Source organism: Malus domestica, chromosome 15 (assembly GCF_042453785.1).
Source record: "Malus domestica chromosome 15, GDT2T_hap1".
Taxonomy (NCBI): domain Eukaryota; kingdom Viridiplantae; phylum Streptophyta; class Magnoliopsida; order Rosales; family Rosaceae; genus Malus; species Malus domestica.
The window spans coordinates 24,677,067-24,690,503 of NC_091675.1; the positions used below are offsets into that span (position 1 = coordinate 24,677,067).

At 36.3% G+C, this 13,437-nt stretch overlaps 1 protein-coding gene across 2 annotated transcripts; it reads right to left on the reverse strand.

Moving 5' to 3' along the window:
- Positions 1–1,995: 1,995 nt before the first annotated feature.
- LOC103401357 (uncharacterized) lies at positions 1,996–6,387 on the reverse strand. 2 transcript variants are annotated; one of them, XM_070813160.1, is made up of 11 exons: positions 6,291–6,387; positions 5,856–5,981; positions 5,187–5,285; positions 4,942–5,058; positions 4,277–4,813; positions 3,829–4,190; positions 3,638–3,737; positions 3,390–3,449; positions 3,105–3,188; positions 2,866–2,982; positions 1,996–2,661 (listed from the first exon to the last, which is right to left on the reverse strand). In XM_070813160.1, exons 2-11 carry the CDS (start codon positions 5,925–5,927, stop codon positions 2,356–2,358), a joined length of 1,854 nt encoding a protein of 617 aa, XP_070669261.1. In that variant the 5' UTR covers positions 5,928–5,981; positions 6,291–6,387; the 3' UTR covers positions 1,996–2,355. The 2 variants fall into 2 exon arrangements, with proteins under 2 accessions (XP_070669261.1, XP_008338295.3); XM_008340073.4 differs by having other exon boundaries at positions 6,073–6,385.
- Positions 6,388–13,437: the final 7,050 nt, after the last annotated feature.

Sequence of the window (13,437 nt, forward strand, 5' to 3'; positions counted from 1 at the left end):
CCTTTTTGCAGCAGTACTATTTGCAATCCAATTGTTCCGAGGTGTAAATCCGACAACCGGAACAGTTTTTAGGTTCTCTGTCATCGGTTATTCATTTAGAAATTGGCAACGACAGTAATTATCAAATTCTCAGTTCAGTTGTATCTAACAAACAGTGTTTTTGTTGTTGCACGTCTTAGATGACAAAACGGTTTAATGAAGACCTAAAATTTAAACGGTTGAGTTAGGCCATCTCCAATCATGGAGGGCTAATAAAAGCCCTGCACACAGTTTTAGCCAAGGTTCTAAAAATCGTTAGGCGATAGTCGGGCGGTAGGCCTACATGGATTTATATAAATTTATTATATATCTTGTAAATAAGTGTTTATTTACACCTAAAAATAAACTATACTTGTATGGATAATAAAATAATAATAAAATGCAAAAATAGAAGTAGAAGAAAAGAATACACAAATTATATACATCCAAAAAGTTCAATATTTAAAAAACAATAAGCATATAATCATAATGAGGAGGTTTTGGACGATAGACTAAATTCTTCTTGTTCATTAATCATGATCCTTGTATTGGATTAGATATAGACTAAATTATTTAACCTTGTTGCATCTAGTTTATTTCTTTTCTTTGTATGTATCCCCTCAAAAGTGCTCCAATTTGTTTCACTATTAGATGAACTTGTAGTAAATCCATCATTTGCAAATTAGGTACACCATTTCCATAAGTATACCACCATGAAACCAAAAAAGAAAAAAGCACACAATTAATAAAAAAATATATAAAAAAAAACCGCCTAGGACCACCTAGGTGCCCCCTAGCTCTCCGCCTAGGAGCTGCCTAGCTTCTAGCTGATTTTTCCAAACGCCTTGCCCAAAATCGGGGCGGGGCTCCACCGCCCAGCGCCTAGGCCGATTTTTAGAACAGTGGTTTTAGCTACAAGTGCTATATTTCGCCTTATAGAGCTTCTTTTTAGCCCTATACTAAAGCAAAGCTCTATCCGCCCTATGCATATGCCTCAAGTAAATAAATAATCTAATAGCAGCATTTGATAAGTAGAATATTTAGAACTTCTGAAGATGCTCAAGGTAGCTTGCTTCCAAGCCACTACACTAAATGCGCATATAGACGTAGTAGTCGGCCACCCAATCTCAGTACATTTATATTAGGCTTACGACACGCTTGAAATAAAAGCAAGAAGAGCAGGTACTGGAAGAAAGAAATACCAAGTGTCGGGGGGCTAACACTTTTTAGCCTTTTTGGGGGTCAATTTGAGCCCCCCAAAATATGCCCATTTGCAAAATACCTTTTAGTTCAATTTTGGAGCTAATATTAATCAAATACGTTGTCACTTAGTACTACAATCTAGTAGTATTTATTTTCACTAATAAGTGAGAGATCATAAGTTCGATTCTCGTTAAAAGAGAATATAAAATACATTATTGCTAGCCCACTCGCCCACCCTTTTAGTGTAAATAATTTTGTTCAAAATAAAAATATATATTAGCCATATACGCTTGTTAGAGACGGCCTTACATTATAGGGTAGCCCTTTAGTTGATTGGCCAAATTTGTTACCCTACGGCTCAAAGGCCAAAGGGAAATCCAAAAGCAGCCCTCTGTGCACTTCTCTTTATTTCTTCTTCGGAAGCTAAATTGTACTGCTAGTTTGTCACGCAAGGACATTTTTGTTTCCTCAACCAAGGTTAAAAGGCCGTAACCCTAGAGGCCCCTTTTTCAGTGGATTGAATTATTTTGTTTACTCGATGGTTTTTGTCTGCTGGGGATTAATTTTCACCCACAAATTGCATTTAGAGGTGCAAAATTATTGTACCAAAGATCAAACAAAAAGACGACTTGGTCATGTGGGGTTGTTTGGCTTATTATTAAATGAAAAAAGCTTGCTGCTTTTTACATACTAGGAGTCATTCATCCTTTCTGACAAATCAAAATTTGACATGTTTGCAAAAACACAAGTGACACATTCTTGTTTCCGCATTCATGTGTTAATTCATAATTCGATTCACTATCTTAAAAAGATACACAAAAAATGACTCAAAAAAAAAAAAAATTTGCGCTCTTCCCCAAACCCAACTTTATATGTACTTTTCGTACCTTGTTTATTATACCAATACCAATATACAAACCCAAGAAAAACTCATGTTACAGCAACTCTTAGAAAAGCACGGGAGCTCCTTTATTTTGGTCACACTCGACCAACGTACTGGTTCTATCCAATGTGAGAGCTGTCGGACGCCTACCAAGTTTCCCTCAACAAACCCATCACCATAACCAATGTTCACAAAGACTAAGCATACCATAGAATTGGACCAATTTTTTTTTTTGAAACAAAATTCGTCTGTCATCGCTGTAAGAGTAGCCTGAAGCTGAAATTGTATGGCATTATTTGCACCATCTGTGAAAAGGGCTCCTCCCTTCCCCTCCTTTCAAGGCATTGAACTACCTCATTTCTCAGTTCATTTGGCAGCTGCATGCAAACCCAATCAACCAATGACTCCAAATCCTTTGCGAAATCAAGTAAATACCAATCCAAAAGTTTGGGGATGATGAGTTTGTTTATCTTTGAAATGCCAACTGCTGCCTGTATGTACTCCCTTTTTGCTGCTTCCAACTCTTCTTCCACATGGGCTGCTGAGTATACTCTCACCTTTTGTTTCACAAGAATTTTTGCATATCAGAATGAACCGAATAGGTTTATACAGATGATTTCACATAAGGAAAGGGGAGTGAGAGAATACAAAGGAGGAGCGGAGAAGGAGAAACCGGGAGTGTGAGTATCACAAGATTCACCATGTAATTGGGAAACTTTGCCTTAATTTAGAATGAAAAAATAAATTTTAGATTAGCTTACAGTGGGGGAAGACCAGCTTCCACACGAAAGTGCAAACGTAACCAAGGGTTCCGACCACTCCAATCCGAAAACGCTGCGAGCTTTCATCTCATCATTTTTCGCAGCTTTTGGACATGTCTGTTGTAAGAGTAGAAACAATGTGAAACTTAATTTGCATTTCATATGCATGAGATGACACTAACTCAGTCACTCAGAAGTCAGTAATTCTAGCCTAAAAGCACTAGGGGGAATATACTTACAAATTTTAAGTGATACGGCAGTCTTAAAATGAAATGCTCGATTGTAATTGCATTTAGCGAGTGTCCCCCGACACCTATTGTTGCCTGACGCAAAGACAGCCAAAATCAGCTTACGAAAAATGATTATATGACAGTTGATATCAACAGAAACAGAAAATTGCATAATGGAGTACTGTGCATGATGGCATTTGGGGTATACAAAGTTAAAGAATCCAATCCTTGTTCGTGTGTGTGTTTGTTTGCGTTCAATGGAACTGGTTGACATGAAGGATGAATTGATCTTACCTTTTGCATTAGACCTACAACCATTTCAGGAGTCTCGGGTATCCCATGCTCTAAAAATGCCTGCAACAGTGGTAATAGAAACAGTTTTGAGTGTGTTGTTTTCGTTTTAGATATACCAGGTAAAAAAAACAGGTGTTTTCCAAAGATACAATGTCCCAATGTCTTTGAAAAAAAAGAATTGATCAAACTTGCAGTTGGGACATCATAAATCTTCGATTTTCGGTTTCTTGATAGAGACGCGGTATTACCTTCATCATGCAGGAATTGTAAGTGTTGATCCAAAATGCAAGCTTCTGCTGATGGTTTAGACCCTCTAGATTCACAGTAGCAAGCTTTCCAAGTAGGAACCTGGTGATTTTTCAAAAGAGAAACTAATTAAACACAATCCAAAGCACTATGATTAACTGAGGACCAAGATTAGACAAACCAAAAAGCTCACTTTAATCTGTGCATCAGAATTAATGCGCTTGTTGTTCTGTTGATATCAACTGAACCAATATCAATTGAATGGAGATGTTTATAGGGGCCAACGTCTATGTTTCTGAATTCCAAACAAATACCATAAGGATCTTGAAATCCCATCTCTCCATTTGCTGCATGAGCAGATAATGTTGATCTAGAACTTTGCACTTCCTCTCCCTTGTCCTTCAAACTGCTCATCCTCACAAAAATGCTGGACAAACACTTCACAATATCCTCGGACACTTTATTAGGAGTGATATCAGCATCCGGAACCCTATCATCCGAAGAACTAGATGAACTCTCATGTGCTCTTTCCTGGTCTACTAATCTGCATTCTAGCTGAACAATCAAATTTGCAATTAAATAACCACAATGTGTTAATGATTGAATCTAATACTTAGAAACTTTCATCAGTGCTTGCTTACCTCTAACTTCAACACGTCCGAACACTTTGCCACGGATTCATGTTTTGTAGGTGTTTTCTTTACTGGGGTTACAATTTTAGCAGTTTTCTTGTCAGGAGATTGCTTATCCTTCACCGCATTCGAGCATAACCGATTCTCTTTTCCTCTTCCATCTTCTGCAATTGGTGTTATGGAATTGGGTTTCCTGGGAGTTTGTTTTCCATTGACTTGCCTACTAGAACAATTCCCTATTCGATCAGAGACGATATGATCAGTGGATATCATCCTTCTGCTCGAAGTGCATCGAGCAAGCGAAGGTGGAATCCTGCTGGCTGATGCGGCTGACATGAACTCATTATGTGACATAGATTTTGACCTGTGATGTTTAGAGACTCGAACCGGGGTCTGTTCAATCGAATCATTCAAGGTTTCGACGCTCCTGTTGGAGGACAGATACACAGCTTGCTGATAGAGACCTTGTCTAAAATTCACAACCTGCTCTTCGAGCCGAACAACCTCCTCTTCTAAAACAGCTACTTCAGCTAGAAGTTCTAATGTCTGAAACAAAAAACATCACACATTATATCAATTCAAATGAAGTGCATTCTTCTTCAATTTCTAATCTTGGAAAAGCGTTCTTCTGGGTTTTTAGAGAGAGAGAGAGAGAGAGAAAGGATTGTACTAACATGTGGAGGGAGATAAGGAGGAAGACGAGGCAGAGCTCCCAATGGTCTTGTAAAAGCCCTCTCCAATGCTCTGTGGACATTCTCTTCATGTCTGAGCTTCTTCTTCAGCTTATCAACCTGCAAATTTCAAACCAAACCAATAAGTCAACGACAACAACAACAACCACCGCAACAACAACAACAACATTAAAAGAACAGTTCTTTTGCAGAAATTAAGAAACCCAATTAAAATGTTGGAAGATTACATCTTGCTGCAATGCCATTTTTCTTTCACGGTTCGATTTACGCCGATTGATTGCAGTTCTCTCAGTGCCCATTGCTCTGCTCTTCTGAGAATCCATCTTCTTCTCATTTACAAATTCAACACCAAAATTATATCAATGTCATAAGCAAGAAAATGGGATCAGTGTGTCTGAGAAAAAGGACACCAAAGGGAGAAACAAAAACTGTTCTTTTCTTCGGTAACATGGAAGAAGAAAAAGAAACACTACGGAACAAAAGAAAATTAACCCAATTTTGGATTTGGATTTAGGATCAAAAGTGCCTCACTTTTCACAGCTCAGTGGGAGATTAAACAAAATTGGAAAGAATGATTTTGGAAGTACAGAATATTTAATGTCTCAATAGTTATGAAATTACATGCAAAAAATGGACAAGTAAATTAAAAGCCTTTACTTTTTCAAGTAAATTTGAGAACCCAATTTAGATGCCTATTGCCCATATCCAAAAACTCCATTTTCAGAAAGGTTAAGGTCTAGAAGACCAGAAGAAGAGAACCCAGAACTGCTTTTCTCGAGAAACAAACACACTGACCTCGAAATTTGTTACTGATATGACCTCTCAGCTTTAATGAAAGAAGAAGAATTACAACCCAAAAAAGAAAAAAACAAATAAAAAAAAGAAAAGCAACTTACTTTATTAATATCATGATTTATAGCAGCAGCAGCTTTCATGGTCTGAAAATTAATGCGTACTCTGTTATTCATCTTCTTTTTCTTTTCTGGAGAATGTGAGAAACTATGATAAAAATTTAATGCATCCTGAAAAGATGAACAGAGGGATGACAACCTAATCTCTCATAATTTCATAACTGTAAATAAAGAACTAGAGAGAGAGGAGGAGGAGAGAGACATTATATTTCATATATGATTAAGAGAGCGGGAAAGTTGAAGTGGGGAAGACCCAGAAAGAGAATGGCTGCATTTGCATTTGGTGTTTGTTGTTTGTAGCTTCTCTCTCTCTCTCTCTCTCTCTCTCTCTCTCTCAATCAGAGTGAAGTGAGAAAGCAGCAAAAGAACAGAGATGACAGAGCTCTGAAGGAAATAGCAGACAAGGACGAGGTTTTAGACCTTTGAATTTGGTTAAGCGTCGTCCAAGAAAAGCGTAACAGAGGGACAACAAGCCTGCTGCTATTATTATATTATTTTACAAACAACAATCGAAGCCATTAGCCAAGGTTCATTAGATTCTTCACCTCACATGTAAGTTTTAACTATCCACCATGATTTTCACACCTTTTTTTAATGTTTTCACATCGTTGTTTTAGGAAGTTTTAATAAAATACTTTCGGTACTGTTCATTTTTAACAAAAAATCACATTTTTACCTTTAACTGGCACTATTTACTATTCTTTTAAAAATGGCTTTTTGTTAAAAAAAAATTTGAATTTTTCATTAATTTTTTTATTATTATTGATTATTGAACTGAATAAATCAAATAAAAATTACAATCAAAATTTAAAAAAAAAAAGTATATAAAAAGTTAAAAGGGCGTATTTATCATTTTTCTTAGCTATCTATTGTTCTAACATGTAACCCACATCTCATCGTTAAATCTTTATTTATTTTGATACATGTTATACTATGGTGCATGGTAAAGTTTTTGAAATTTAAAGAGAATTGTTATTAGTATTTTAAAAATCTCATTCTACATTCCTCTAAAAATCTCATTCTACACTCCTCACAAATGTTTTTTTTTTTTTAATTATAGAAAGTTTAGAATACCAAATGAGATTTTTGGAATGTTAATAACAATTCACAATTTAAATTGTAAACAATGTTTATAATATTAGGTGTAAAATGCAGGGTTTTTCTTCTTTCTTTAACATTAAATTAAGAAACATGAAAGTTAGAGAGAGATAGGGACAAGTACTAAAAACATACACTCCCTCCCTCAGGAACCGGATCCCCGGATCTACCAAAATTGAGCCCACTAATCAATAAATTTGGACCATTGAAATTTGATCTAATGACTATAATTATTATAATTTTTAGAGAAACTTTTTGTTTGTAGCCCACTAATCAATAAATTCGGACCATTGAAATTTGATTTAATGACTATAATTATTATAATTTTTAGAGGAACTTTTTGTTTGTAGTTGTTTGATCAAATTTCAACGATCCGAATTCATTGATTAGTGGCTCAATTTTAAAGAATTCGGAGGGATCCGGTTCCCCTCCCTCTCAAAATTTTGAGTGCTGCTTCTTATTCTTGTGGTGAGAGAGAGAGAGAGAGAGAGAGAGAGTGAGAGAGAGAGTGAGTGACCTGGCAAGAGGAACAAGAAAGTGATGAAGTGGTGCTACTTGCAACTTTTAGCTTTTTTGTGTGTGACAACCCAATCTATCATCATGGATTAACATGGACAAATCACTCTCCCACTCTTATCTTTTTTTTTCATTCCTACTACTACTTATCACAATTCATGACCAACCATTATTCCCTTTACCTTTTCATCTTCTCTCTTTGGATTCCTTTCATGAACTCAATTCTTTAGAGATAATACTTGCATTCCCCTTAAGGAATGCACTTATTTCTCCCATGCAAATAATGTAATTTATCATACAAATTCATTATCGAAATTGTTTAATTTTTTAAACTTCATTTGAAGATCAATCCTACAAAAATAATTTGAATCGTAGATTATTCAGTCATTGAAATGTATAGAACAAATCAACAATGTAGGTACCAAGTAACATATTCATGATGAACCGTTCATTTATTTAATACGTTTGGATGATTAAACAATTTTTTATTTGAATAATTTTTTGTATGAGTGATCTTTGAATGATGTTTAATAAATTGAAGGGTTCTAATCGTAGAGTTTATATGTTCAAGATACATTATTCACAAATAGAGGAATGCGTACATCCCCTCGTTGAGTTTATATGCTCAAGATACATTATTCACAACTAGACCAACTTTGAAGTGTGTGGTGAACATACTCTAAAGTTAACAACCAGCTTAGTGCGAACGGAATAACGTCATGTTCAACAATTGTAGGAAAACCCCTGCTACTCTTCTTCGGTCAATCACTAATATGATCCGGTGTTGGTTGTGTACTTTACATGTTAAGCCCTCAACCTTTAACATAACGGTCCTCCATAATTGTAATGTTGCTACTTCTTAGGCTCTAGGCTTTCTTGTCGCCTTTCCCTCCGTGGGTTAGGCTTTGTTTTGGGGTTGTTTCCCCTTTGTTGGTGCTTTGAGAGTTTCTCTTGCTTGTTCCATGTTCTCTCTGGGTTTGCCCTGTTAATATTACTCTTTATTTAACCAAAAAAAAGAGAGTTAACAACAGGCTTTCTCCATCATTAATTAGCACGTTGGCTTTTCCTTGTTTAGTGAACCAACAGGATTCTTTCCAGGTCATTTTGGTGATAATTATGTGGATCTGTGAATTATATTCATTCAATGTATATCGTGCGATAATTTTTGTCAGATACTATTTGTATTTAATTTTAAATAAGAGTATTTAAAATGATTTATAACCGCACGATATACGATGAACAGACATGATTCACGAATTTCTGAAATCCTTACAAAAAGAATCCGGATTCTTTAGTTAAAGCCCATTTATTGTGGAATCAATAAATTTTTCGGTACATAAACCAAAACAATTGATCAATAAATCTCTCAGCATCTGAAAGATATGATACAGCACTAAACATGGGCCAAGTGCATCAACAACTTGATTATATCCTTTTGGTCCCCATAGCTGCTGGTAACTTGGTTCTTACGCTTGCAGATCTTTAGTAGTTTGTAGTTTTTTTTTTTTTTTTTTTTTTTTTTTTTTTTTTAGGAAACTACTACGTTGTAGTTTTTTGAAAGCAGGAAATTAAATGAAACACAAAAGCCCCTTGGGTAACCATTACAACAATTATCAAAGCTTAAGGCATTCCTTGAACTACTAGGGATAAAATCAAGCCAAACATAATCTCAAGACGTAGAGCGCCCTATAACAGCTAATTTATCAGCTACAAAGTTGGCTTCCCGATAAACATGAACAAAACTAATAATCTCATAATTATAGAAAAGTTTATGAATGTCTCCAAGTAGCAAACGAATTTTTCATGGAATTCAGCAAGCACCATTCGCGTTGTAGTTGTCATGACAATGCAGACAACTCCCTAATAATTATTTGTCTAAGATTTAGATGTAAGATTATTGTGTGATACTGAAATATAGTTGCAGTATAAAATTTTTATTTATGTTATGACATGTGAATAAATTATTAATATTATACCATAAGATATAAACTCGTCGTCTATTCATAATTTAACATGTAAGTTGATAACGGCTATATTCTAATCTACCAAATACCATAATTTTGTGGTTATCATTACTAACTAATGAACCCTGCAAAATAGTAAATATGCATCTTTATATCTTACAAGTGTTTGCCACATATCCTACCTCCCAATTGTAAGTGCCTTTTTAATAACCATAATTATTTTCAAATGATCATGGTTAGTGGAAAAATATTATTCATGCATGAATTATCCCAGTAGGACACGTGTCTTAAAAAGACAATTAGTTGCCAATTTAGATGGATTTGTATTAGAATTTGGGATTTTAGATCTGGAATATTTGCTCAACTGCTTCATCTATACTATTGCATCTTTGTCAAAGATGATTTACGAACTATTGTAATCTACGAGAAATTCAAACTTTGGTGCAAAGCAATAGGGAGAATGCCTAAAATCAACTTACCTAATCAAAATATTCTACATCTTGACACTTTATTGTTCAGAAAATTTCATTTAGATTTTTATTTTCTTTCTGAATTTTTTTATTTTAGAGGTCGCACTTGGTGTGATGGCAAGTGTCTTCGCCCATGAGCGATAGGTCTCGGGTTCGAGACTTGGGAGCAGCCTCTCCATAAAATGGGGGTAATGTTAGCCGACATTCATCTCTCCCAGACCCTGCGTAAAGCGGGAGTCTTGTGCACTGGGTACGACATTTCTGAATTTTTTTATCTTAGTCAAATAATCGTAGATTATTAATTAAAATATTTGAGAGCAGAGCTTGTGTCACATTCCAGCCCGGGCCCCCACCACATTCCGGGCTCGATTCCACCGTAGCACGATATTGTCCACCTAGGGCTCCGACCATGCCCTCACGGTTTTGTTTCTGGGAACTCACACAAGAACTTCCTAACGGGTCACCCATCATGGGATTGCTCTCGCGCGAACTTGCTTAACTTCAGAGTTCCAATGGAACCCGAAGTTAGTGAGTTCCTAAAAAACCTCGTGCTAGGTAAAGATGAGAACGTACATATAAGGCGGAACCCAAAGTTAGTGAGTTCCCAAAAAGTCTCGTGCTAGGTAGAGATGAGAATGTACATATAAGGCTTAGAGGATCCTCACCCCTGGGCGATGTGGGATCTTACAATTCACCCCCCTTAGGGGCCCAACGTCCTCGTCGGTACACTCGCACCACACGGTAGAGTGACTCTGATACCAAATTGTCACATCCCAACCCGGGCCATCACCACATCCCGGGCTTGATTCCGCCGTAGCACTATATTATCTGCTTTGAGCCTCGACCATGCCCTCACGGTTTTGTTTCTGGGAACTCAAACAAGAACTTCCCAGTGGGTCACCCATCATGAGATTGCTCTCACACGAACTCGCTTAACTTTAGAGTTCTGATGGAACCCGAAGCCAGTGAGTTCCCAAAAGGCCTCGTGTTAGGTAGAGATAGGAATATACATATAAAACTTACAAGATCCTCACCCCTGGGCGATGTGAGATCTTACTGCTTGGGCGTATATAACTTGCATTTTCACATCCATGGACTTTTCTCCCCAAAAATTACTTATATATAAGCACAAAATATATATATCGGTCCAATGTGATTAAATATCGAAATGGTTGTTAGAGGCATCGGGAACATATAGACAAGGGATCAAACATAACCATCAACTTACTCCACAAACTGCGGGTGAATGATAAATTTATAGTTGAAGTGCTAACATCAAGTAGAAATGCGTAATTTACCCGCCATGTCTGATTTCAGGACAAATTTGGACGATTTATTAGACGCCAGTCCAAATATTGTTATGAATTTCATCTTGTTTCAAATTCAAGTAACTCATTGTGTGAGGATACGATTGGGATACAAGAAAATGGTTTTTTAGGTCGAGATGGAAGAAAATGGTTGGTCTCTTGGACCCTCGGTTATAGAAGAAAATGACAAATCAATTTAAAATGTGAGACTATAATTTTACCAATTAGTCTTTCTTTCTTTTCATACATAACTCCTTAACAATGTTACATTTTAGAAGAAGAAAAAAAAAACACTTCCAAGTCCAATACTTTAGAGAAACACTATATTAATTTTTTAGTAAATTAAAAGCACTAAAGTAATTTTTCAACTAAAAATACAGCACCCACTTGTCTTATTTCAAACCATGTATCTATTTACTACAGTTGATTAACTAAACAACAGTTTTCGTTGACTTTTTATAAAAATAATCTTTACAAAGTTCTATCAATCCTTTAGTAGCCAAATATTAATTGTTCGCATGCATGTCATGTATGTAGTACTATATATCCCGATGTGCTAGTGCTTGTGATAGTCGTGTAAGAATTTTACTTTCTATGTTTGCTCTGGAACTTATCTCTATATCAATATATCACTTGAAAAGATGTACAAAATGTGACACCTTATGTAATTATTCTTCTTCATTAATAGAGTATATCATTATCGCTTCTGGTAAAAAAAAAAAAATATATATATATATATATATATATATCCGTCGTTTCACAACATTGTATCAAAGCATTTACCTATAATTGCATGAGATAAAACCACTTCCATTAAATTTATAAATAATAAACATGCATGACATGATAAAAAAGAACAGTCTTAGGTACATGGTCTTAATGATTTATTTGCATTTTCCATTTTTTTTTTTGTTGCAGAAACACATGAGCGTGCACTTCATCCATTCATATAATATATCATGTGTACATTTATACATGTGCGTGCATGCATGGTTGATCTGTGGAAGCAAAGCATGCCCTCAGTCAGTCAGTCTCATGCGCTACCTCCAATCGATCGATCTGCCAATTACTAATTCAACATGATCATTTCTTAACTCTTTGGTCGGGGGAAAAGAAAAAGCTCTCTCTCTCTCATGAAAATTATCCTAACTTAATAATCGAATCATTTTCTTAATTGATGCATCAATATTGCACATTTAACTACATGTTATTTTTACTTTTCATGCATGTAATCAGCATTTTATAACTTACATAACAGATAACTTTATGTCTAATTAAATTGGAAACTTTTTTTTGTGTCTTAACTGAATGAATTGCAACAACATATGTGATGTCACGGATGTATCAATTTTTTTTGTAATCATAAGTTGAAGAAGTGATGAGTCCTTAACGTGGAACATGCTGAATGGTATGTCAGGCATGTCAAGGCTATGAACAATTAAAGCTTAATCTTTTTGCTAATATGCAACGAATATATATCCCCAAAGAAAAGCCCTAAATTGCCCCATGAGCTAGGGTTAAGGGTGGGCAAACGGGTCCTAGACCTGTGGATTGGGGCGGGTACATGCGGTTTGGGATTGGTACGGGGTGGGTTCAAAAATTAAAAATACAAAACGGGGCGGGGCGAGTCGGTTCCTAGTAAATAACGGGGCGGGCCGGTTCTAAAACTTAGAGAAAACGGGCCCTCAGCCCGGACCGTTAATGGCCTAAATCTCTATCGTTTATCTGTCCATCACCTTCCTTCTCTTATTTTCACCATAACTCTCAGACGCAATTCACTATCTCAAACTTTCCCTTCACCTTCTTTCTCTTTATCCCGACTTTGAGTCTCCTCCGACACCACTCCGAGTCTCCTCCCTCGATCTCTCCTCCTTGAAACTCTTTTCCTCTCTCATCTCAGACCTCAATCTCGAGCCCAGGCTTCCATCTCCGTACATCGACTCTCCACACCTCCCACTCGTAGTGATTGAGTCGACCTCGACTATGTCAACATCACAGCAACCAACCACCATCACCATCGTGGCATCATCTCCTAACTCTCCATCGTGGCATCCCTAGGTAATTTATGAATTAGGGTTTCTAATTTAGGAATTTAGGGATTTTACATAAGCTTTTCGATTGATTAGGGTTTCTGATTTTGTAATGGCGAGGGTGGGATTCGTGGAAGACGACGTCTCCTCTTCAATTCTTGTGTCAAGGTCAACGGCTCCAA